The sequence below is a fragment of the Oxyura jamaicensis genome, chromosome Z (assembly GCF_011077185.1).
Source record: "Oxyura jamaicensis isolate SHBP4307 breed ruddy duck chromosome Z, BPBGC_Ojam_1.0, whole genome shotgun sequence".
NCBI classification, from domain to species: Eukaryota; Metazoa; Chordata; class Aves; order Anseriformes; family Anatidae; genus Oxyura; species Oxyura jamaicensis.
Window position 1 is genome coordinate 80,920,459 of NC_048926.1, and position 26,453 is coordinate 80,946,911.

Genomic DNA, 26,453 nt, shown 5'->3' on the forward strand with positions numbered 1-26,453 from the left:
TGAGCAGCATTGCCACCTTAAGGGGTCAGCACGCTGAGACTGTTTTTCCTGTTGGGCATGGAGGTTATGGCAGTGCAACGAAGTCCTAAGCACACACTAGTTTGCGCTGACTGAGATCAGATGCCTTCAATCTCAAATCAGTGCTCCAACTCCTAAAATATTACAGAAAGAATGGCAGTGAAATTATAGTCATTTTCAGACAGAAAAGGAACTGCATATATATATAGATAGACAGATAGACAGATAGATACTTGGTCGCTTCTGCACCTACTATATCCACAGCACCTCTACAGAAAGCCCACTAAACTACCAGTAGCATCCAAACACTTAGTTAATCACCAAATATCCAGTTAATTAATCAAGCAATGATACCTCTTCTTAATAAAGTGGCTTCAGGTATCTCGTAGAGATGTGAGAAGACCAGCCAACATACTCATCTTTAGCTAGAAAGTCAAATGCCCCGGCTTTGCACCCATTTCTTTGAGGGTGAGCTTCCTCACCTCCAGGAGAAGAAAGTTAAAGAAGTAACTGCACTATATCATGACTTCTCATTTCATTACCCACATTTATGTTCTATTTTAAACTGCAGCCTCACTAAATATTTCTTAAAATATTTATAATTAAACGTATTGTTCTATAAAGAAATATAATTAAAAAAAACCAGCGCAACGATACAAATAGGTATGCATGCATCCGCACAATTTACATACCTCTCCAAGAGCTTCATAGCGCTTTTGGTTCCATCTATGCAAATCTTCACGATAATTAAAAACAAATGGCTCCCCAGTTTTTGCATGTCTTAATTGTCCTTCTGGAAAAGAAACAAGATCGCTACATTTTAGAGTATTTCCTCATTAAAAATAAGAGACACCGCATTGCTGAAAAGGGTGAAAGAAGTCTAACATCTAAAAATTGGGCTATTATGAACTCCCTCTCCTCTTTCGGTTACAGTACTTTTGAATAAAAACAATTGTAGCATAACAGCAAAATGCAATCTCCTCAAATGGTACTGCTAGATAGAGCTACACACAAGTGATGACAGTAAAATTGCATATGGGTATCAAACACCAAACTGCTTTGCAAGAAACATTTGTCTCAACTGCTACGGATTAACAGTGAAATGTAAACATTTACAGATCAAATACTTCTCTGCTGTGTCAATGAGGTGATCAGATTGTACCTACAAACCCCCTGCTTCAAAACCAACTGCGTTTCCAAAGAGCTCTGAGTACAAATTGGAAGGAAGGAAACGTTTATTTTCAAGATTAGCATATTCTGTAAAACATTCCTGGTTAATTTTATAAAACAAAACAGAACAAAAAAACATAACCACCAAACACGTCTGTCTTTCAGGTAAATATCTCAGCTCCTAACGTCCTAACGCGGTGCAATCAAGTAAGAGCTCTTAGTCTGGACACACCGAGATTATAAGAGCAGAACAAAGGAAAATGCGTAATTAGAGCAAAAAAACTACCATCTCTGAGGTTCCAGTGTAACTTTCCTTGCTTATAGCAAAAGGTTAGTAGCAAATCCTACCACAGATGAAGACTTGGGTTGGGTTAAAATTTCAAGAATAAAATGGCAACTAAACGGGAAGCAAACTGCAGAAAAAAAAAAAAAAAAAAAAAAAAAGTTATCTGACTAGTAATATTAGAAAAAACACAAGTTACTATCTCAGAGAATCGTAAAATTGCAGTAAATCAGACAAATCATTTCCAGCTAGAGAGCTGACAGGTCTTCATGATGAAAGTAAGATTTCAAAACGTTTCCTTTTGAATTGTAAAAAAAAATGCTAAATCAATTCACACTTTTTCAGAACCTCTAAATTTTGATTCTTGATATTTTAAATGAGACATTTTAACAGCCGATATCTCTACTCTTTCTGCATGTAAATCCGCTTTTTTTTTTTTTTTTTTTCCCAGACCAATCTTACCTGATGCCCAGGGCATTTTCCATGCTCCCTGACTTCACACCCTTTTCTCAGGTACAAATATCCTTTTTTTATTTTCATTAACTCTTCACTCAGCTGCGCATTTTCAGCTGTTTACTTTTCACGTATACTATTCAGCGTACATTAGGGTCATTAAGGTGTAGTCTCCTTAGTAAGTTGGAGCAAATACCTGTTTTTTGATTGTTTGTTTCTTTCTTTCTGGTGCTCTTATGTCTTCTCATAATTCTTTGAATCTCATAAAAATCCTCCTTATTTTTCCATCATAAAAAGAAGTGTGATTAAGTGTGACTTAAGAGCACAGGAGCAAACACGTGAATTAATTGCACAAAGCAAAATAAAGACCTCTGGCAGCATACTGACCAGCAATGTATGTAATAGGTTTGCTGCATTCTCTGGAAATCACTCAGCCTGTGAAGTTAGTGATGGAATATTCAGTAACATCATTCTAAAACACCATTCCCCAAAATTTCAGCTCTTTTTACCAACCACATATGAACCATTAACTCTGAAGTCAGTAAGGAAGACAGTAGACACTGTGCAGATCTAAAAATAAGGAGCTGAAAAGTGACAGAGCTGAACCCCTCCCATCAAAGAAAGAGCATCACTTTCATGACACTTTTAGTCTCTAAGTACCTTCCTGTGAAAGCCATCAGGGTATTAAAAAGCTAAGTGTTGCATAAATGACTATCATTTAAAGGAAAGCTCTTTTTTTTTTTTTTTTTTTTCTTTAAAAGTGGAAGATGTAAGAAAGGCAGATTTAGAAACTAAAGTTCCTCTGTTCACAGAACAGGCACTGCAAAGAAGTAGAATTGTAAACGTCCCCATTTGTCCTACAGGTTTCAAACAATCTTGAAAGAGCCCTTTCCTGGAGTCTGGTATTACTTTAGCTCAGAGGCTTATTTCTCAGCTGGATTTTTGAATGTATGCACTGGAAATTATAAATACAGCTATTCATTAAACATACAGATTCAGCTAGCTGGCCTGACTTGTAGTCGTTACACATTTAGCTGTAATGCAGAACCTTGACCTACGCCTGAAGAGCCAGGCTATCACACGGCTTATCCTTTCATCAAGATAAATACTACAGAGGTGCTTTCCAACTGGTATTAATGAAAGAGCTGGCAAAAAAAAAATATTATCTAAATAAATTAATATGCCTTTTGTATCAATCAAAATCCATCAGTAAATAAAATGTTACTTGAATGAGTGACCACTCTTTAATTTTACTTTTTAATGCCAATGCTACGGAAATTACTTTCAGAATTTTTCTATCAGCACTTCCACAACAGAAAACTGGAAGCCATGAAATGCACACAGTACAACCCTAAACCTGCAGTGTCGTATTAAACGAGGGATTTTTTTTGACAGTTTCATGAACTCAGAAAAATTATTACTTAGCTAGATTTACAAGGCTGTTACACTAAGGCTTAAATATTTATTCTTAAAAGAAAAGTATGAAATTCTAATAGGGATTTAGAAGGTATAATTAAACTTCTGATAACCCTTCAACATAGTTCTATGTATATCATTTACAAAGCATATACAACTTACTTTCATTAAATATGTACTCAAATCCTTCCAGAGTATCGGGAAATTCAAGTGGTGGCTCATCTTTTTTCATCAGTTCATCCAAGTCTATTCTAGACAATAAATCTATAAAGGGAAAAAAAAATTACATAATGCATGCTATGTCTTTTTTATTTCACCATAATCACTGACAAAATGTGTTTGTTCAGATTTTTAGATCTTAAAGGCAGAAGGACAACCTACATAATACTAAACATAGGACTTCATTACTGGAAATCTTGCTCTAGATTCCATAGCTGTGCCTTATCTTCAGCGTATTTATTTATTTGCCTATTTATCTCTAATGTTGATCAAAAAATGCCCAGAAACAGACGCTGTCAAAAACATAGTGATTTGTTTCAATGATTCATTACCACTAATGTTAGAAATTTGTCTCTGGTTTCTAGCACGCATCATGTTTTTAACATGAATTTATCTAGCTTCAATATCAAGTCATTGACACGTTCTTGTTTGCCTGCCCGAGGAGCTCGTATTATCAAATGCGTGTTGTCTCACAGCCATTTACCAGCTGTGATCACCAAACTCCTTAACCCTCTGTTTGATGACCGAACAGACTGAACTATCTGAACTCTTCCCTTAACCACCATCCTTTGATAATTCTCAAGGCGGAGAAAACTACTATCCATTTCCACAGCAAGCCATGATACACACATACTTTTCAGGCCACCTGTTTTCTAAGATGGTCTGTCCTGGTACAGCCTGTATTCATTAATGAGAGCACACTAAAATAAGTAAGTGCAGCCTGCATATTTCAATCCTAAATTCAAGGAATTACATTTCACCAGAGGCAAGCATATAGGAACCTCCTTCGCTTATTTCTAATTACTAAGCAATTACTGAATACAAAAATAATACTGTACAACCATCTCTCTTCTCATTGCTCATCATCCACACAGCCTAATGCTATCCTTTTAACATACTTTCTGGTTATCAAAATACAATGATTAACAACATACCACAAAATGATTGAGCAGGATATCACTGAGATATATTTCCTACTTCCTCACGGATCAATTTAAAGACCACACAGATACTCAGTTTAGAAGTTCTACATTGGCTTTGTACTATTGTTTTATAAATAAAGTATAATTTCAAATCATGCATTAACAATGAAATCCCTTAAAAATTCTTAGTACATTAGTTTATTACCTTTGCCATCCAAATTTATACCTCAAAGGAAATGCAACTGTTTGAAAAGTCTCTTTTTTTTTTTTTTTTTTTTACACTTGCTTAGTTTGACATTAACTACACTTTCATACTTTAATTATTTAAAATAATTATTTAAATAGGCTTTGAATCACCAATGGACTAGATGATCCTTGTGGGTCCCTTCCAGCTCAGGATATTCTATGATTTTTTGATTAGTCTTGTTGACAATGACGATGTTATCTAAGCCTTGCATTAGTACAATTATCCTCTGAAATTTCTACAGTGCTTAAAATCTACTGAAAATCAGCTTCAACATTCTTGAATTATAAACAGGCAACCGTCTTCAGGTGATGTGCCTGTGGCTATCCCCAGCTTATCCTTCCATCAAAGACCTAAGTCTTGCACAGACACTGAAGCTCCGTCTCTCTCCAACTGATGTTGTGGTACCTGAGCACCTCTGTGATTATCTAAATAGCTATTTGGCAACTGGATGTTGACTAGGAGGTTTCTTTTGTCCATGGCTCTCTTTTTCGTCAAATCTGCTTAACAATCCATGACAAGCCATATGCATGAACAATTCATGCTTGGTCTTGTGTGCTGTCCTTTGAAAATTCTGGGCAAGTTGCTTTGGTTCTCAACCAAAAACCAGAATGACGGAGAAGAAAAGAACATTGTCAAAGAAGTTTTTGGCAGCAGGACACAAAAAGTACGCCATTTCTCCCTCTGTATTTTCATAATATAAAGGTAGTAAAAACAGTCGTTAACACTTTATCTCTCCTCGGCGAAGAGACTGCCGACACAACTCCTCTAGAATTTAATTGCACCAAAATTTTCATGTCTTCTTACTGTGACCTATTTGGAAATGTGTTTACACTGAAGTGTCTGTTACTATATAATAAAAATACCCATCTCGTGAGTAGCAAGGGCAATACTGTATGGGGCACGTGAAGCTTTATCTTCAGAATTTAAAGAGTCTCATGATTTATATCTTCAATCAGAGTCACTCAGTAAGACTGCAATCAGCCCGTGCTCCAACCACCTCACCAGCCACTTTCTTGCTGTGCAATTTTTCAAGTAAAAACTAGCTAAAGTGTTCTCAGAAAAATTTGAAGTTCTTCTGAGATCTGATACACCATTCTTGCAAAAAGATCTTTGACTCTCAAACCCAATTACAGATTGATTCGAGAGAGCTCAATTTTGATTCAAGAGAACCCAAATTTGAGTAATTTGCAGGGGTCTTTCGTGAGCTTAACAGGAGTTCACCAGATCACATGAAGAAAATCACAGTCTCCCACAAAGTTTTAATTATGTGGGATACTTCTTGGGTACTAACCCTTGATAACAATCAAATTAATGCCAACTGTACAATGCAAGGTTTACTTTCCCAAACATAAAGTATAATTTCCTCAACAAAAATTAATTTGACAGAATTAGTACAACAAGATTTAAAAAAAAAACACACCACCACCACATAGGTTTTCACAAAACCTTTCTGAAATACAGAGTTTTAACTGGAGGAACACCACCTACCATCTCTGTATGATAAAATATACATTTCTAATAACAAATTTGTAGAAATACAATTTCCACATTGGAGTTGCAAGGTTCTTTCTATTCTTTTTTCTCTTCTGAAAGACAATTTAGAGAGTAAATGTCTGACGCGAGCACTTTAAATCCAGTGTTCGGTTAGCTTATTTGCTACTCTAATCAACTCCGTGTACTTCTAAATCTGAAAAACATTCTCTAAAAAGTGTCATTTATTGCATTTTTTTTTCCCCTAAAGATATTTACTCCAAGTCACTTAGGCACGATTATTTTTCTAAACATACAATTCAAAGAAAACTCTATGAAATCAATACGGAAATCAATGTCTTGAAAATGTTTTCACTGCTAACATTCTACAGCTAAAGAGATTTTTTAAAGCTATAATACGGATACAAAATTCTGAAATTTTTATAAATAGCATAAAAATTAAGGTATGCCCCTCAGAAAATAAGAACACAAAATCACCAGTCAACTTCTTCAAAGGATAATTATGAAAATTATAAAATTAATGGATTTCTTACTCTGTTACTCTTTACCACAGATCATTATTTTTTGAATCATCTTATGAAACTATTGATAATGGACACCATTAGACAAAAAGCACTACACAGATAGACTTACAGTCTTATCCAGTATTGCAGCTCCCAGAATCTAACCCATAGTTAGATAAAAGTGTTTTCCTTTCCTAATAATATTAATAACTGTTTCTGAAGAGTCTGTGTATGTAGAAAGAAGGCAGAACAATTCATACCCTTTAATGCAGTAGTCTTCTCTTTTTCATCCGGGCCTCCTTGCTGAAGCTGAGCCATCCTTATCCAAACTGTCAGCAGAATTAAAACAGTAAAATAAATGTGCATTTGTCATCAAAGGACAATCTGAAAATCAACAAGTTGGCAATTAACAAATTTACCGAGTTCTGCTTCAAGAGATCTGATTTGCTACCCCATACACGTAAACAGAACTGCATATAAAACAACAGAATTTGTTTCGAAAGCAAAAACTTCCCTGAATACTATAAAATCCTACTCTACAATGTAGAATTGAAATTGACCTTCTCTTCTTCAAAACTCATACTGGACAAAGTCTTATCATGCCATCTTGGATTAACAAGTTTCACAACACAGTGCAACAAAAATTCCTCTATCCTGCTTGGTCGGAGATTCACAAGAATGATTATGAACTTCTTAATCCTGAAGGAACATTTATCTAATAAATACTCATTTTTTGCGACTCTGACATATGATCAGTGAACGTTAAGTATTTTGGAGAAGCCACACGCTTTTTAAAGTCCAGAGTAGAAAATACAAGCAAAACCACAAGTAACCAACAGAACATTCGCAATCTCTACAGATTTTTCTTTTGCAATGCAGTAAATGGAATTGTTGACACTGTACTACACAGTCTTCAGTTTTACTAAAACTGCATGGAGTACATATTTTTAAGCCACTGTGATCTCTACAATAGATTACCTGCATTGAGATTTATAGCGTTATTGCCCAGGTATAGAACAAACCTCAATATGTTCAAAATGAGAATTTATATGCAAAATACATGTGTAAATTTTTTCCTGTTGCGCAGAAGGCAACCCAGACACTCAAGTCTGCAGTCTCTTTCATCTGACACCAAGGGAGCAAACTACCATTCCATAATCACTGCTTCTTCCTTTTCAATTAAAAGACTTCTATGCATTGCGCTCTTTTTCACTTTATCCTTTTAGTTCTTTGTTTCCTCTGTCAGTCATTATCACTTTGTTTTATCGTGGATGAGTCTGCATGAACTGCATCTCGGTAGCAACTTGCAACTTTCAAACAAAGAGGAGCAGGATTTATCTGCTGTACTACTGGTTCCCTAAGAGTAGCAACTCTAAGAAAGAACCTCAGAATTGTTTGTTTTAAGCGATGGTAGTTCACTGTACGTACAGAAAAAAAAAAAAAAAAAAAAAGTGTGACAAAGATGGGGGGATTATTGTCTATTTTCTCCAAAGAAAACCTATTACATGAAACATTTTCCAATAGATTAAGAGAAAAATAAGATGTAAGGGGCTGATAGTTATTAACTAAGGAGAGATTTTAATATCCTTTTATTTTTATTTTTAACATTATTATTATTTGTGTTGTGGTTCAAGACCATCTTCTACTTTCTACTAGTTTGGTCTAGGGTTGACTTTGACACCTTCCTTTGCAGAAGGTGGTTCAGACTACGGTGCTGCAAAATGACAGCACGCTGTCAAAAGTCTCTTTAAGCACAACTCCACCATGGAACCTTTACTTAGACCACGCATTTTTTAAAATAATGATGCAACGCAGCATGATTCAGTTAAGATGGACTTCTTTTTCGCTAATGCTACAATCACATTAGCCCCAATAACAGAATTAATCAATATAAATAAGAAAAAAATAAATTTTACTGGCATAAAGCATACTCAATGTAAGTATTAGGATGACTCAAATGTTGATTCACACATGGATTTGATGAAAGATTTTTCTTGGATGCTTCCATATAGTTCACTGACAGAAGATCACCAACTAGAAAATCTTGCCCATCATCAATTTGCATGTTTCCAGCATGAAAACATGTACCTTCTCCCTAATCACCTTAGAAAACAAACACACCCACTCAAGGTAAAATTATTAAAAGTGATAGAGAGTGACAATCATAGTGATTTCTGATAGCCCAGATGAAAATTGTTCTTGCCAGACAGGTTAGGTAATCTTCCCTACAAAAAATCTGAAAAGTCATGATTGAGTATAGTTAAGTTAATGCAGCTACAAATGACATACGGGCGCTCGAAGATTTCTTATTATACAAGGTGAGAAATACAAAATTAATCTGAACAAATTTACCTTGATAAAATATCCCCTTTTCCTAATCAGATAAATCAAGAATTTCTGGCGTTTTTACCCCTAGAACGTGTACCCGGGTTCCTTTAACTGACAGAGACCTCGCCACTAGGGAAAGAATTGATAACTTGGAGGCTCACTCACAAAGCTCGAAGCATCAAATGCAAATAAATAATTAAATCTGAATTTAGCTCTGAGACAGAACTTCCAGTTCTTTTTGACAATGTAAAAAACTGTTACAGCAGCCACTGGAGGGAGGACTTGATATTAGAATGAGGATGAAACAAGCACACAGTACTGTACGTATTGTTTGTGTGAACACAGCACTCCGCTGAAACCCTCACTGATATTTGCTAAATGAGCAACAGAAGAAATTAGATGAGAGGGTTGGAGTTCCTTTCTTTTACAAGCAGGTATTTCATGAACTGGAGTCTGATGGTCCAGAAATGAACACTGGGAACGTATGTACACATAAATCTCCCTGAATACTTGCTTACAGGCAAAAGCAGGAACTGCAGTTTACTCTAGGAATCAGTTTTAAGCCCCAGTCATCCTGAACTCCATACGTTCAGCACTCCACGTAATTCACAAATGTCCTTCATCAGCTGCCCCAGAATAAATCCAGATCATTTTGAATGTTCTTCTATGCAATTACTTCAGGATTCTTTATAAGACTTCTTATTTGGTTGTTTGTTCCAGTAGCTATGCCGAGCACACATCCCAAAAAACAATCTACTATTTCACCCGAGGAATACTTTAATACGTTTATTTCCAAGGGAACTTACATTAATTTGTATGTATCTTGGTTTCCCATGCAAACTTTAAATATTCTGTCACTAAATATACCATGTGTATTCTGTGTCGCTTCAACCTCGATGCCCACTAATTTGTCATCAGAAATATTGCGGCTTCACAAAGCTGCATTTTTACCAGAGCCTTCAGAATATGGTTGGACTGGTGGATTCACAAACAAATGGTCAAAAATTTAAAAACAAAGACAACAGACATCAGCACACTTAAGACAGCAGGCGTACATATTTCATGTTCTTGTTTGTAAAGTGGTACTGGACGTGTGGACCACAGAGCCGATCCGGACCTTGATAGTGTTAGTCTTTAAATTAAAGTAGACACCCTATTGTATACTCTGACTCTGAAACAAGTGCACACATACACAGATTTTTACAGGCTTTAATTATTCCTCTTTATGCAAATCCATCTAGAAACGTGGCAAAAGAAAAACAGAAAAAAAAACCTTAGTATATGATTTTGCTATACATTAGCAACAACTGAAATTAAGACAACGTTATCTGGTACAAAAAAATCCAAACAAAGGCCATAAAAAGATGCAATGCTAACCCACCACAAGTGCAACATGGAAGAAAACACGTGGGCATTTTCAGGCAAACAACTCCATCACTTTTACCTGGACATAATCCAGACGTGAGTCACCAGAATATAAAAATGCGGTTTCAATGCTGTATTAAAATGCAGTTGAGTTACAGCCTACTTCTTTGTAAACTGGCGTACCGAGCACGCCAGGGACAAGCGTGCAGGAGGCTTGTGCAATGTGCCCGATGACTAAGAGCTACTCTTTCTTCAGATACATGGCTGGGAGGGAGTTTTGGCTATTAGACCATTTTCTGCATTGGCTCAGATAAAGCACAAGAAACACAATGTTTTTTGTTGTTGTTGTTTATATGGTTGGTTTGTTGTTTTGGTTTGGTTTTGTCTAACTATATTTTATCTATTCCGACTTTTAGGACACTACAGGTAACAGTAACTACTGCTTCAGGTAAGGTTATACTTCATTATTAAAGACCTTATTTGCTTACACTTCGGTTTGCCAACCTTCAGCTCTGAAAGACAATTATTTTCAGTCTATTTTGAGGAAGGTCGGCTAAAACGCCTGTATCTAGTACACAAAGAAGGTTCACAGGCAGGATCTTCCATGCAGTTCTGCTCTTAATGAGCAGCTCTAACATCTCCACGTTGCAGAGATCAGAAACTTCGCCAGAGGATCAGCTTATCATGCAGCCTGTGCCTCTTCCTGTTCCCCTTAGAGCCTGCCCAGATCTGCTTAAGTAAAAACCACTTTTTGCACACATTTATTACAGACTTATTAAGACTTATCAGAATTTCCAGAAAATTTACCTATTTGCCTAGAGTAGCTGCAAAAAGACAGAGGGAAGACGCATGGGAGGCATGTAACAAACGCCGGGTGAGCAGGATCTTTTACCCCTGGAGTACACAGAAATTGGCAAGAGCCCCAAAATCCCCGAATCTCAGCTCACCTTTGTACTGTACGAAATGGTGGTGGAACTTGCTGACAAAGTACAAGACCACAGCCAGCAAGAACAGTTGATTTATTTGCACAGCAGCTACCTTCTAATGTTATTTACCCTTTAAGCTCAAAAGAGCTGTATTCGTTAGTGCCCCCACCTCATCAGCAACTTGGTTGTTTACGCAGGGCAGAGTCAACACGATTCCACATACTGAAATTTTAATTCTTGCAGCTTAACGGACTCGAAATGCCGGAAATGACCTTCATAAAAGTATGCCTGTAGACATGATCAAATAATAAACGTGCTGTAAGAATACAAAAGCAGGCAGCACAACCTCAGCACAGCCTCTGAGAGGTTTACCTGATGGTCTTACCACCCGAAGGAAAAGATTCAAAATGACCATCCAGGAACTCTTCTGCAGCAGCAACATCTTTGAACGATTAATGCAATACTCTCTCAAAAATGTGTAATATCAGTACTTTAAGTGCATGAAGAACCCTACCTCCTCCCAGTGAGTCAGGCAGGGAACTCTGGGGAACAGAAAAAACAATCCTGCCGTGAAGGCAGGAGAATGTTGCGGAAGAGAACCCTGCTCAGAGGATGAATTTGCAGGTGTTTTTATGAGATTTACTCGATTCCTGGGAAACAAAGTGTTCTCAGGTAACCTGGTTTGCACTTTTCCCATTTTCAGGGCATTCAACCTGAGCAATTTGCTTCAGTCCTCAGAACTCTGGACTGCTGAGATTCCCATTTTAATAACTCTGAAGAAATTTCTGTAGGTTTTCCAAGCTCAGCACCCAAGATGAGCAGGGCATTAATTAACTTCACTGCACCTTTCACCATCATCTTCCTCAAAAATGCCACTAAGAACCCTCCATACACAGCAGATGACATGGAAAATTCAAGGAAACAAAGTTTATGAAAAACTAAAATCTTTCCTTTAAAAACTGAAAAACAAAAAGCCTATGTTATATGTAATAATGTTACATTTGGTGAAAGATTCATATTGTGTTGCTCCACTGTTGCACAGGGGTACTTATCAAGTGATGAGGACAAAAAGAAACATCGAAGAAACACTAATCTGGCAAACATTTGCGTGTGAAATGGTCTTTAATTACATAATCTTATTTTCTCACAGTGTACATTGCAAGGATAAGTAATATTGGCACAATATTACTTCATAATTGCCCTGTGATAGTTTATTAAAAAAAACACGTTTGGATGAATTTTTAAGATGATTGCACTAGACTGTTGGTTTTAACAGGATTCTGGCTTGAAAGATGGGGTGGAGAACACTGACTTTCAATAGCCTCATCTCTGTACATACTAAATAGTTACAGGACAAAGTCAGAATTTTTAATCTTTTTCTCTAATGTCAGCTTCTCTCAAGCAATCCCATGGGTCAGCTGGGAGGGGAAAAGGCCTCCAAACACAGAAAACCTCAAAAACCCTCTTAATAGAGACACCAAAGTAATTTGCAGGACAGCCACAGATGAAGAGAGACTGGAAAATTAACGGGAAATGATTTCTGCTTTGGCTACCATGAAAAGCTGCCTAGACATACGCATATGTGTCTAGTACTTTAAAATCACTTTTTTTTTCCTATCTCCCTTCGCTCTTAAGTAATGTCTTGACTTTCAGAAGTGCTGCCTGCCATTAATTGAAGACTCCTGAAAAGATGACAGACTGAGAGGCTGAAAATGCAATGAATACAGAACTGACTGTAGTCCAGATCCTAGCACACACCAAAGTATTTTCAGTCCTACTCAGGACTCCATGCTGAGGAGGTGCACAAAAAGAGGCTAAGGAAAGGTGAGAGGTGCACCTTCCTTTCAGTGAAATACTTCTTTCCTCCAACTCCTACCAGAACGTGTACATGAAAAGAATGAATATCACCACCCAGTCTGACTATTCTGCATATAACGCAGGTGCTGTGATGACACAGAAATACCTAATAGAGATGGAAGCTATTCAGTATCACATCACACACAACTGAAATGAGCATGTAGGGCTACCGACGACATCAGTTTATCGTCAAAATCAAATGTCAATACCCCAAATTCCCATAGCGCACATACCTTCTTTGCAGTAGTGTCTGCCTCAATGGATCTGCCCTACAGCTCTGCCCACAGCATCCCCCACTATGAGACACCTTTCTCTTCAATTTTATCATTTCTCTCAGCTTTACTATCACAGCATCTCAAATTTCTTTGGTCTGCCCCTCTACCTTAGAGGCAGCACATGCTGTCTGGCCAACCGAACCGAGCAGTACTGCTTCATTTCAACTATCAGGCAACTCAAACAGCCTTGTAAAACACATGATGTCCACAGATTTCGTTCTGCAAAGCAGCACTATATTATAATGTATAAAAACAATGTGAGTAACATAAATTCATTACTCTTTTAGCTCGTAATTTAAGACCACCAACCTCAACTCAAAATTCTGACTGTATCACTTTGATTCTTTACATCTATAAATTTTCTTTTCCTTTTTATTCCAAAATAATAAAAAGGACCAAGATATATATATATATAAAGGCAAGTAAACATGTCTTTTGTATGAATTTCATAAACGTTCACAAGAAGGTTCCGCTAATTGCTCAGTTCAGTAATTAGAATCAGACAACTCTGGGGAGCTCCGCTACCGCCTTATCCCCAGCCCTGCTTTATCTGCCCAGAGCACAGACTGCTGCCACGGCATCGTAGAGCAGTCTAGGCTGGAAAAGATCTCTGGAGGTCATCTGGTCCAGCCTTCTGCTGCTGCAAGCTGTCCATTTTTAGCACATTTTCTTTTCCTTATGCCCAGATGAAATTTCCCATCTCGCCGTACATCCTTATGAAGAAGTTTGGCTCTTCAGACGGCTGTCCAACAGGACCTCCAGCTCCTTTTTAGCAGAGTGACATCCCGGCCAGCCTGCACAGCTGTGTCAATTCTGGACCTAACAGTAACCATCCCACACAGGAGCTAAAGAAACTTCACCAACTTCTCCAAACCAACCTCGTAAAATTGTGTTTTGTGGAAAACACCACATCTCCAACCGGTCGAAGCCCTCCGTAGGAGGCCTACCTTAGCATTTGTGGCTGCAGAACAATATAGCAGAACTCAGCCAAGTCCTACCACACACAACAGTGTGCAGACAGAAGCAGCAGATGAGCAGGAAGAGCGACCAGGGATACGACTCATTCTGACAAAAATCATCACTAGAAATTCACAGTTCTTGCTTGGAAGGCCCAGAGCTTCAGGCCAGGATTGCGTCCTGGTAACCACAGGCCTTGCCTTCCCACGGCTATCAAACCCTGAGACCAACCACTTGTGTTTAACTACAGCATGCCTTCAGAAAGGCATTCAGTCTCAATTTTCATCTGTTAAGTGCTGAAGATTCCACAGCTTCCAGTGATAGTTTTAAAGGTTAGTCACATCTTTCGGATTTTGTTTCCAGTCTCAGTTACTCTGGCCTCAGTCACTAGTCACTATGTCTCTGTCTGTTAAGGTTTCCCTCTCTCATATTCCCCTTACTTGACTAGATGCAAGTTTAGGAGTCTTCTATGAAATTTTTATTCTAACCCAAAGTACTTTTTTCCAGTTCCAGTGTTTCCATACATTTCTTAAATCCCAGGACAGACATTTCTTAACTCCAGAGGACAAACACTGCTAGAGCGGTGGCTTCTTGTTTCTCCTGATTTCTCTGTTTCACAAACTGACTCGCCTTTTTTTTTCTTCTTCAGACTGCAGACCTAACTTCCCAAATAGCTGGGATAATGCCAAATAAATTATTTTCTATTTAACATTTAACCAATCTTGGGTTGGAAACATTTTACTAGTGATGATTTAATGTTATTTCCCAAGAATACTTAGTGAATTCCTAAATATTGCTACGCAGTGTTTACTGAAGACCACAACTCCTGAAGACTGTTACTTTTTCAGGAAGGGATTAAGTACCTCATGAAGTAGCTATTTTATTTACACCAAGCAGTCTTGAAGTAGATTTATTTTAAAGTAGTCAGTTTACATAACATTAAATCTGTAATAGTGGAACAGTAACTGCAATCAAGCAGACTCATAATCTGAATCAACAAAGAGTTCATTCTGTCATTTAATTATTTATTAATACAATTTTCCATTAGTATTCCATTATTTCACCAACACTGTGACAGCACGGTCTATTATTATCTGTATTGACCCACCTTCTTCTCTCAAATACTGACATACCATCAGCACTTTTATCATCTTCTGGGATTTCTTTATCATAGCAAGTATTATTTAAGATGAGTAACAACAGACAAAGGACTTCCTTTAACACCTCCTTCATCATTCTTTGGGTCAACTTAATAAATAATCACTCTCACAAATTCCAGTAACTAACCAAGAAAACGAAGTGTCACAGGAAGCAGAGGACTCTTCAGTGCTTAACTGACTGCAATGAGATGCATTTTCTGAAGGAATAGTGCTGTTAAATACAGCTTATTGATTTGAATACCACGGTAGCTGAAAAATGTAACAGCTACAACAGAGCTTACTGATAAAGTACAGTAATTACAGGACAAGAGTGATCATTCCATTCCACTATTCTACCTTTACGTCACCTTAAAACCAGAAGGAGAATACCTAAACCTAAAAAAAAAAATCGTAAAAAAAACCAACATGTACTAAAGCCCGTGTGTGTTAATATACTTATTTTACTTTCACCTCTACAGCAGCTGACCACATGGAAATTAATGCAAGAGACAGAAAAATATTATATGGCGTGACACATGGAAAAACACAAAACAGCACCAGCCTTATCCAGTGCAACACGATAACAAGAGACTTCTGAAAAAGCACATTACAGACTATACAAAGACTTTGTCACAACTCATGAATTTCAAGAAAATCTGCTGGATATTAGAATAGCATTACCTTTAAGAGTATTTTTACGTAAACAAGATTTCATTTAAAAATGAAGTAAAAACTATACAGAGCATTGAGGTCGGGTTAGTGGTGTAAGCACAGGGAAGTACAAATCTGTAAGGAAAACTTACAGCACAACAAATAGGTTGCAAGAATGGAATAATAAGGTAACCATCATACATCCAATCTTTTATTTTTTTAACCTATGTTTAAGTGAAAGCAGAAGAAACAATCCAGTTGCAGCCACGTGGACATATGAAATAATCTAGAGGCAAAAATCTTTTGTTCTAAATTCCTTGTGTTGGGGAAGGGGAGAAAAAGAAATAGAAACAAGATCTTATAGAAACAAGATCTTAGAGAAAACTAAATTTTCAGACTTTACATGCTTTGTAATAAAATTTTACTCCAAATATGAAAAAGGATCCAAAAAGAAAAAAGAAAACTGAGGGGAAGGCAGATGAAAAGTAATCTCACCATAAAAATGAGTTAGTATGAGATCGGCAATGCTAGACAAAAGATACATTTTCTTTATCTGAATTAAGTTTACTTGGAACAAACCTGGAAGGTAACACAAAATACCTGATAAGTATCAAAAACAGTGGGTAAGGGACAGAGGACAGATCAGAACTTTAGAAGCACGTAAAAAACTTACAGAGCACAAGCTCCTCTTCCGAACTGATTTGAAATTAGAACTCCAGTGCTATAAAACCAATCTCAACACAGCAGCGTCGTGGTTTTAACTAGGATCGAGTTTATCTTCCTTGTGACAGCTGGTACGGTGGAGTAATTTGGATCTAGGATAAGAACAGTGCTGATAATATAACACACCCATCTTTAGCTGTTGCAGAGCAGTGCTTGCACTAAGCCAAGGACTTCCCAGCTTCTCACACTGCCCTGCCAGCAAGGGTCTGGGGGGGGACGACAGAGCCAGGACAGCTGTCCCCAGCTGCCAGAGGGATGTCCCATGCATTGGGGTATCGTGCGGGACAAATATATGTGGGGGCTGTCCAGGGGGTTGCTGCTGCTTGGATTCTGGCTGGACTTTGGTCAGATGATGGTGAGGAGTTGCACTGTGCATCACTTGCTTGGTACATTCTATTATTACCATTATTATTTCCCTTCCTTTTCTGTCCTAGTAAACCGTCTTTATCTCAACCCACGAGCTTTTACTTCTTTTCCCCCTCACTATTCTCTCCCCCGTTCCCCTGGGAGGTGGGGGGCGAGCCAACAGCTGCACGGTGCTGAGCTGCCTGCCGGGTTACACCACAACAAGGAGACAAACGTTATTTTTTTATACCTGGTAAAATACATCTTAACTAGCCAGGTATTTCACTACCAGAGGAATTCCTTATAAACTTCAAACTAAGTGGAAAGCAACTGCTTGAATAAGCCTACGCCAAAAATGGCCCGACTTTAAAACATTTCTCAATCTCACAAGGGTGTTTTGAAGCAAATGTCTTCACCCCAACGGATAGAGCTTTTGGGTAGCTGTCTCTGAAGCTTCAAAAACATAGCTACTATTGCTTCAGGCTTTTTTTTAAGTTGGAAAGGGGAAATTCCACAATTTGGAAGGATGGAGGAAAGAAATTTTGGCCTTTGCATCTGATGCTGCTCAAGTTTGAGATGAGACCTGAAGAAACAAATAACTGAATGAGATCCTGGCAGCAACATCCTGGGCTGAGACCACCCTGGGAAGACACTGCCAGCAGACAGGGGAGGAGGTCCTTCTCCTCTGCTCAGCTCTGGTGAGCAGCACCTGGAGCGCTGCATCCAGCTCCGGGCTCCCCAGCACGAGACAGGCACGGACGTCCTGCGGTGGGTCCGGCGAAGGGTGACAGAGGTGAGGAGGAGCGTGGAGCGTCTGACACCTGGGAAGAGGCAGAGAGAGCTGGGACCGTTCAGCCTGGAGAAGAGATGAGTTGGGGCATAGGGTGAGGAGGAAGGGGTCAGTCTCGTCAGCGCCTATTCAATGCCTGACCGGGGGAACTGAAGACCACTGAGGCAGATGGCTCCTAGTGGTGTCCCGTCAGAGGGCAACAACAACCTGGAATCTAGGAAATTCCATCCAAACATAACGAAAACCTTAGTCTAAGGGTGGTCCAACACTAGAACAGGCTGCCCGGAGAGGTTACTTGGAGATGATCAAAACCACTGAACACGGTGGCACTACTACGGGCACGGGGGTCGCGCGAGGCAAGCCCCAGATGTCCCTGCCACTACCAACCACTCTGTCACCTTGAGGTGAGAAAAAATAAAAGTGCACAATAAATGAGAAAGTGCTAAAGTTTGTGCAAAAAGTATGTGAGTGTGTGTGTTTATGTACACATATGTTAGTTACCTCCCACAGTAGCAATGAACAGCCTTTAACAAGGGATGAGAAAATCATTACAAGCAGTCTGTGCATGAGCAAGAATTAGAGCTTGTGGTCTCAGGGGTTTTGCTTTTGTGTTCCTCAGCATTTATTTCCGATTCTGATTCTTCAATTTCTGTGAAACAGACAAAATTTATCATCAAGGAACTGTCAAAACCACCAGGGCCACAGCCATGACAAACCTGTGAAAGCTGACAATGCTGGATGTTACTCACTCTGTCGGCAATCATTCTCCTAAGTGCATTACAACACCTTCCAGCTGGTTAAAATCACCTTGTAGATGCACAGAGCCTTAAAAAAGGTCCATATTGTCTTTCCGTATCTGATGGCATATTACAAATATGTATGCCTCCACTTCTCAAAGACACTGTAAATTCCACAGGTATCGGGAAACATCAAAACTAAGGTTGTTTACCCACACTTTGCTAAGCTCCCATGCACTAAGCTGCAGTATTATACAAAAAACACCGTGGAGAAAGTCAAAATAGGAAAGACAACATCTCATTCTCTCCTCCTTCTCTAAGCCAGCATCATCTACACCCAGTCAGACATCCAGCATGGCCTTACCTAAATTCCTTTAAAAAATACCCATGAGGAATACCCCAGAGCTCTGCTGAAGTTACGTTCATGTTGCTCATGCCTGAACCTCATCCTGAGCCTCGACAGACAAACGCAGAACCTGCCAGACCTCCTGCCTTTTGCTCTGCTCCCCCTGCTGTGCCTGAAAGCTGACGACTGGGAGGCAAGGGGACGTCTGCCAAGGAAGTTTAAGATCCCCTCGCCTTGCAAGCTGGGTGGCAGCACGCACTTCCCAGCACCTACAGAGAAACCACATCCCCAGTGCCAGTGACTGCAATTAAACTACTGTGTTTGACACAGCAGCAGTTTTTTGGCTTTAAACAGAAATCTGTTCTGATGCCAAACCACCCTTTGCAGGTGGGGATTCTTCCAAACTTGCACGTCTTTTGTCACAGACCTTTACTTCTACGCCTACGGGCAGTTCAGAAGTTTATGTCCTTCCTCTTTCTAGCAACTCCTCCCATACCTGGAGACAGCTGTTGTGTCTTTCTCAGTCTCCTCTAGTCTGAAAAATTATTGTTGCTTTTCCCCTGGAAGAACCTCCTGGGGCCCAAAGTGTTTCTGAAATGGGAGGGCCCAAACTGGCCAAGTCCAAGCAATGTGCAGAATGAGATTACCACTTAACATTTTTAAACATCCCCTCTGACTATATATCCCAGAAAAATGATCACTCTCCTTGCAGCAGCACGATGTTCCTGACTCATGTTCAGACTATGATTCACCTAAAAATCTGGAATTATTTTTTCTGTAATTACTGCTGTTTTATGTTTACATAGGGAACTATCTAGCCTAAGCACAGCCCTTTGCATTTCCTTTCAAGGTCCTTTCAAACCGCATTATTTCTTTCACGTCGTTTCTCTATTTTTTGTAAGCCATCTGAAATTCTAAAGTTACTTTTCACAGAACTTGAATCCTCTCCCAGCCTGGTACTCTCTGTAAAATTAATAAAGTTACTCTCTATGCCATCATCATCCAAGTCATTAGCAAAGTGAAGGCATAATCACATTTGTTTTTTTCCACTGCACTTCTCCCTTTGTCTGTGCCTGGAATGAAGGTGTTCATTTAGAAAGCAGCTATTCATTTTTTTTTTGTTTGTTTGACCTTCCTCTCTTGAGCTGCAAGCATGACCTTAATGTTTCTCCTAACCTAAGTTCTTCCTCCCCCGGAGTTTAACTGCCTCTCAATCACTCCCTCCCATTTCTCACACCATCTCCAAGTCCCACTTGGCCTCATTTCACCCTGCACGCTCCCAGCAGCGCTCCACTCCCTTCCTTCCTGCACTGTCCTTGTTTGCCCTTCCAGTGGAAGAGCTTAAACAATGGCATGGCCAACTCCACAGCTCCTTCCAGACCTCCTCCTGCCCACTCGTCACTGGCTCCCCTCCTCCAAAACGTTTCGTCCCGCTCGAATCCTCGGAGACTGGTACATACTGAAGTTGACACCTTCCCTACCTGACACCACAGTAGACCTTGCCACGTACCGTGCTTGATTGCCAAAACACGGAGGCGCCGTTCCACACCGTCACGTGCACTGGAAGGGACTTTGGAGGTGTCCAAGCTCCCCCTGAAAGCAGGGCTCATCATCTCCTTTGCACCGACCAGTCAAGTTGTGAACGCTTTCAAGGATGGCAATTCCACTACCTCTCCGGGCCCCATTCCCACGTTTGACCACACTCATGGTAAGTTTGCTTCTGCTATGTCTACCAGCACTTCGCATAAAGTAAAACATTAAAATATATTTACCTGCTATTCCATATTGATATGAAAAGTGAAGTTTAGAACAAAGAGACTCAACAAAAATACTTATGTCAACCGCACCACGCACCTCTTCTGGAAGGCTAGATGATTTAATGCTGCCACATGCATAAGGCTTTCTTACATGCTCGTTAATAGTACTCTCTGAAGTTCACAATTGTCAAGAATTTGTTAAACAAAACGTTCCTTTGAATGTTTCTTATGGGCATCACTGAGCTGGCAAAATCTGAGCTTCTCACCGGAATGCGCTATCATCTTTGGAAACTCCAGTTTCTCTCCGATAGAAAAGCACCAGCAATTTCTCTCTCACACCAGGCAAATGCAGGTATGGGTTGGTGTCATTAAGGAAATGGATTTCCCATCCCAACTTAATTCCATCCTTCCCAGGCTCCCTTCCCCAGACCAACTACCCCACAAAAAGCTTCTTGTTATTTTGGTGCAGTCCTCTCACAGTTAGTTGCTCCTTAGGGATTTATTGTCGTTTTTCTGGCTACCAGAACCAAGTATGAAAAGTCAAAAAAAAAAAAAATTTGCCCACATTTGACCAATGATGTTGGGAAAATAGTCAACGAGAACTTAAAGCGCTCCTTCAGGGACTTACATTCAACCTATCTGATATTTGCAAAGCTGGCGGGGTGATTCACATGAATGTAATGCTAGAAACCAGGACATAAAACCTATTTAGCTAAGAGCAAAAATGGAGATCATATGGCACTGCATGCCAAAAACATCATTGTCTGCTCCTGAGTCACTGACAACTGCAAATCACGTCTTAGGAAATAAAGTACAAGTGAGGACAGTAGCCGGGGTTTGCTACAGATACGGCATCTCACTTAGCAGGGCAGCTAGGCATCAACCGCATCCTGCCGGAAATAAAGTTTCATTATCACAGCGGGCCTGAGGCCAAAACGAACTAACCTGGAGCTTTCGTGCTGCCGTTATCAGAACGTGCTTGAAATTTCTAGAAATTGAGGACAGTTTCCTATGCTGAGAAATGTTAAATCCAACGCAAGGGAAAGCGGTGTTCGACTTCATCCAGGCAGATAACAAGTACTCCACTGTGTCACGGAGAACAACTACAGAACAAAGACAGCTCCTGCCCCTAGGTCTTGGAATCAAAGGACGTATTCCCAAAGACAGTTTTGCAAAACGACTTTAGTGGTCCATGCTACCCCCTCAGCTGTGCTGACAGAACCGTTGGTAGCAATGCATGGTGAGCCTGTGCATTGCGGTGTATTTTTTTTTTTAACAGTATATTTTACCTTACCAGTTCCCAGATTTGGGTCATTACCTGGCACAACTGAGGCGACAGGACAGAACAAGGCAGGCGCACACAGCTGCTGCCTGAGAACTTTTTCCAGCCTGATTTGCCAACACGGACAGGAAAGGAACACAGGCAGGCAAAGCAAAAGAGGGGCTCCATCACTTTGACGAGCAACAACCCCTTGTAAATTTCACACTGTTGTTCCAAAATGCAAACATTTGAAGTAAAGTATCAAGAAGCCTGCCTTAACTTTTGGCTCATTGACTACTACATATCAAATGAGTTCGCAGTATCTGCTGATTTTGATGATTCTGCTTACTCTGAAATCTTCCACACTGGAGGTGGACAGCTACATTAATGCAGCATTACAGGCTGGAAGTCACCACTTCCAGCGACACAATTCCCAGTAACTCACGTTTTATTTCTTGAGATCTGATCGCATGCTTCAGTGGAGAGATGCTCTCTCTCTCCGCAGACTAGTGTTCTTCAAGAGAGAGAAGCGTGCCCATGAGCACACTACTTATCCTCATTCCACCGTATTTCCTTAAAGCCGTGATACAGCATGGCTCATCGGTGCCACTTTCACTAAAAAAAAGCCAGAGGCTTTCAAGGTTGCTTGCCTACACTTGTACTTCGGACAAGAAAGACGAAAGCAAAGAAATGGGTTAGCACGTTCTTCAGTTAAACAAGGAGACCTAGATTTGCACAGAATACATGATAACGCATAAATACGACATTCACTCAAAAGTGGTTTTCAAGGCTTTTTGAAGCCAGCCTCGCAGGGCTTTAAAGGAAACTACAACCACTGTGTTATCTGTTGGACTTGGTCTTTGACATAACAGCTTGGCGTACTGGCGCGATCAATCAGAATCACCTTGTCCACCTTCTCAGACAAGTACTTATTACTAAAAACAACAAAAAAACACTGCCACCAGCAGCCCTCACCACGCGTGCTGCGTAGAGCTGACACGGCGAAAGACAGCCCAGCAGGCCAGCAGACTACGTACGTATGTGCACGGCAGCTGAAACGTCCGGAGAATTCAAAAACAAATATCTTAAAAGATTTAATTGCAAATGGAAAATGGCAGCTTTATGAAGCTTACAATTCAGACAAATACAGACTAGCTGCCTTGGGAAATAGCTCACAATTTCCAGAGCTATCTTCCTATTAAATTTCATATTTCTTATCTACATCTGGGAGATGCCTAGGGATAGTTACAGTAATCAAGAACTTTTTCAAAACAGTCCAAAACTTTTTTTTTCAGTCTGTCCCTCTCTAACAACTTTACAGCTCAAACCTTGACCTGAAACTGGCAAACCTCCTTATGAACAACTGATAATGACAAAAATAAATAAATATGCAAAAACCCGAACAGTGTCACGTGGCAACTCTAACCTTAAACACAGGAGCATCAAGACGCACAAACGCTTTAACACTCGGTATCACCGGTGCTTCAGGTACTGACCTGCTTCCAGCCAGCACCAGCACTGCTCAGTGCAGTCCAAGAGTGTGCAAAGTCTACGTCGATTTGAAGCAGCATGTCTCCCTCTAGGCATGTGATAAAGGGTTTTTTTTTTCCCTTTACCAGCCTACAAAACAAACCTATTTGCTTAAAGTTTTGTAAATTTACTCCTGTACTAAACATATTGATTCAGCTAATACCACAGCTTTCAAAACAATACCTGTTTCGTGGAAGTATTAAAGATCAGTACAAGGTAGCTCGGGCTGCAGGTTCGTGATCAGCTGAAGCCCACCTGAGATAAGACTTTACCCCCAGGGGAGGCAGTCTGTCCTTTCTCCTCATCCCAGCACCTCCATTCCCACATCCTTCATCTTCTGAAGGCACTCACCAGTGCTTGCAAGCTGCCTGATGCGACTGGGAAGGGAGCATTGCTCTTCTGGAGCTGTGCGTTAGCTGGATCCATTTCCTGACCGGGCTCACGATCCCTCAGACCACCACAAGGGACGAGGCAGAAAGGAGTGCTGCCCCTTCCAGCAGCAGAGGGGACACAACCTGCCCTGGACGGGCTGCGAAACCGCACCCCGGGCACCCTCTGGTGTGAGCACGGAGGGAGTGAAAGGACTTGGAGGTCCCAGCCTAATTCCTCGGAGCAGTCAGCCATAAAACAAGAACCACGACGAACCCCGGCACTAATAATTATCTGATGGTGAGCTGAGCAGAAAGGTCAAGGATCGCGCAAGACTGAACGCCGTGCCTTTCCACCGTCCGACACAATTCCGTCCCGTTACACGAAGAGTGGATGGGACACTGTGATTAGCTCAATATTAACTTATCAGAGTCCTCACCCCAGAGTCTTCCACTCAAAAACAGAATGAGCATATACAGGTGATGCCCACCCTGAGGTCCGCTCAGTGCACATCTGTGAAACTGACCTACAGACCGAGTGGATGGATGCACAATCAGCCTCGCAAAGAGAAAAGGTTCGCGCGCACACACACAAAAAATCATAGGGCAGCATGAAATGTCATAAGCAGATGTTTTCATGCTCGCTGCTATCCAATTTGTTTCAGAAAGCGAGTGGAAAAAAATAAAAGTAGAAGGAGGATATGCATTCATTCTTCGTATGTATGCTTTACTTCAAAGAATTCCAGGAATCTACGGTAAATGGGAAAAACTCCTCAGCCACCACAGCACATCGTTCCCCAAAGGAACAGTGGGTCAAATTCGAAGTACCAGCAACAGAGTTGCGTTCAGAACTTTTTCTGCAGAGCCTGGGATGGACAGAACCTCCAAAATCAGAACCGAGTCCTCAGGGGGAAAAAAAAAAGCAGGTAATTCCCCACTGAGTAATTACAAGAAGCCCTCCCATACATTAGCCAGCTGTGACAGCTCACTAAAAAGTCAACCAAGAGATTAACATACAATCAAAACTGGCTACCACCACTGAAAGGGCACACAAAGAGAACCGAGAAAACCCAGCCACCGTCGGCAAAGCTCCAGGAGTGGCAGGTATTTCAGTACGGCAGGCCGGGCCTGAGCGTGCACCACGCTTCTACAGTGATGATGCCCCTGTCCGCCTCCAGCCGCTCAGCACCCCAGGCCTGATGGATGTCTTCACCTCACCCACCCGCATCAGCTAAACTATTGTGGGCAAAAAGCCTCAGGTCAGTGAAAATGCTGTAGATGTTACACTGGTGTTGGCCCACCACGTTTCCACGGGGGAAGGCTGGGGAGGGACGCCCGGCACAAGGGGACACCCGGCTCCATCGGCAGCCGCGCCATCAGCAGGAAGCAATTTGGGGGGAAAGAAGGTGAAATGGCTTAACGCGAAACACTCACAACACTGACTTCCAAATGCAGAGCGCCGCGTACAGACGTGCCTGTTGGACTTTCTGTCGGTGTCCCTTGGTGATACCCTCCGTAACAGTGTTTTTACCTTTCCCTGCATGATGATGAAATACCTGATTTTAACATCCAGCTGCCATTCTCTAACCAAAGAGCTATCACCAGGCAGCTTCTTGATGGCACATCTCTCAGCCAGGCGCCTTCAACGACAGCAAGACAATGCCAGTGCTTACTAAACGTGCCTTTTCGCTACCTGTGCTTCTCTGAGGGCAGATCACGTCACCATCGCACCCTCTGCCGTGCCACCAAATCAATTTCCCGGTGCAGCCAAGGACAGAAATACCGTAATTTAACCTTTTTTTTTGAAGATTTGCTAAGCAGAGAGAAAGGAGAACCGTGTTTTGTGAGGCTTCCTCAGCTGCCGAACCACGAGGAACTGCCATCCAAAGAGGAGCTCCGACCTGAGGAGAGCCAGACGCCGCCCGGCTCAGGGGGCACCGCGCTCACACCACGACCGCCGGGGAAAGAGCCAGGTCTGGGGGGGAGGGGGGGGGCACCACGAATTGGGTAAAGTAATGACATAAATGAGGTGGGAAGGGAGCGTGAGGAGCTGCGGCGATGGCGCGGGCTGCGGGCAGTGAAGTCAGCTGGATTGGAGAAGAAGATAAAATAAAAAATAATTGAGATGGAAGTAGGAAATAAAAGGAACGGGACGGGCAAATGAAGTAATTGAAGAGAATGAGTAAATAATGAGTAAATGAAGTAAATAAAGAAAACGTAGAGAAATAGAGAAAACGTAGAGAAATAGAGAAAACGTAGAGAAATAGAGAAAACGTAGAGAAATAGAGAGAGAAAACGTAGAGAAATAGAGAGAAAACGTAGAGAAATAGAGAGAAAACGTAGAGAAATAGAGAGAGAAAACGTAGAGAAATAGA

At 40.6% G+C, this 26,453-nt stretch overlaps 1 protein-coding gene and 1 long non-coding RNA gene across 4 annotated transcripts in view; one reads left to right on the plus strand and one right to left on the minus strand.

Moving 5' to 3' along the window:
- Positions 1-26,453, minus strand: part of FAM172A (family with sequence similarity 172 member A) — a 251,083-nt gene that overhangs the window by 223,840 nt on the left and 790 nt on the right. Inside the window, exons 2-4 of one of the 3 annotated variants that reach the window (XM_035310870.1) lie at positions 6,984-7,052; positions 3,503-3,604; positions 711-811 (exon numbers count right to left, since the gene is read on the minus strand). In XM_035310870.1, coding sequence (XP_035166761.1) covers positions 711-811; positions 3,503-3,604; positions 6,984-7,041 — 261 coding nt within the window. In that variant the 5' untranslated portion in view covers positions 7,042-7,052. Of the gene's footprint in view, positions 1-710; positions 812-3,502; positions 3,605-6,983; positions 7,105-26,453 lie in introns of those variants that run through there. The other 2 variants (XM_035310869.1, XM_035310871.1) reach the window with 2 other exon arrangements.
- Positions 22,570-23,121, plus strand: LOC118156700. The gene is made up of 2 exons (XR_004746392.1): positions 22,570-22,625; positions 22,892-23,121. It is a non-coding gene; the product is annotated as an uncharacterized LOC118156700 (long non-coding RNA).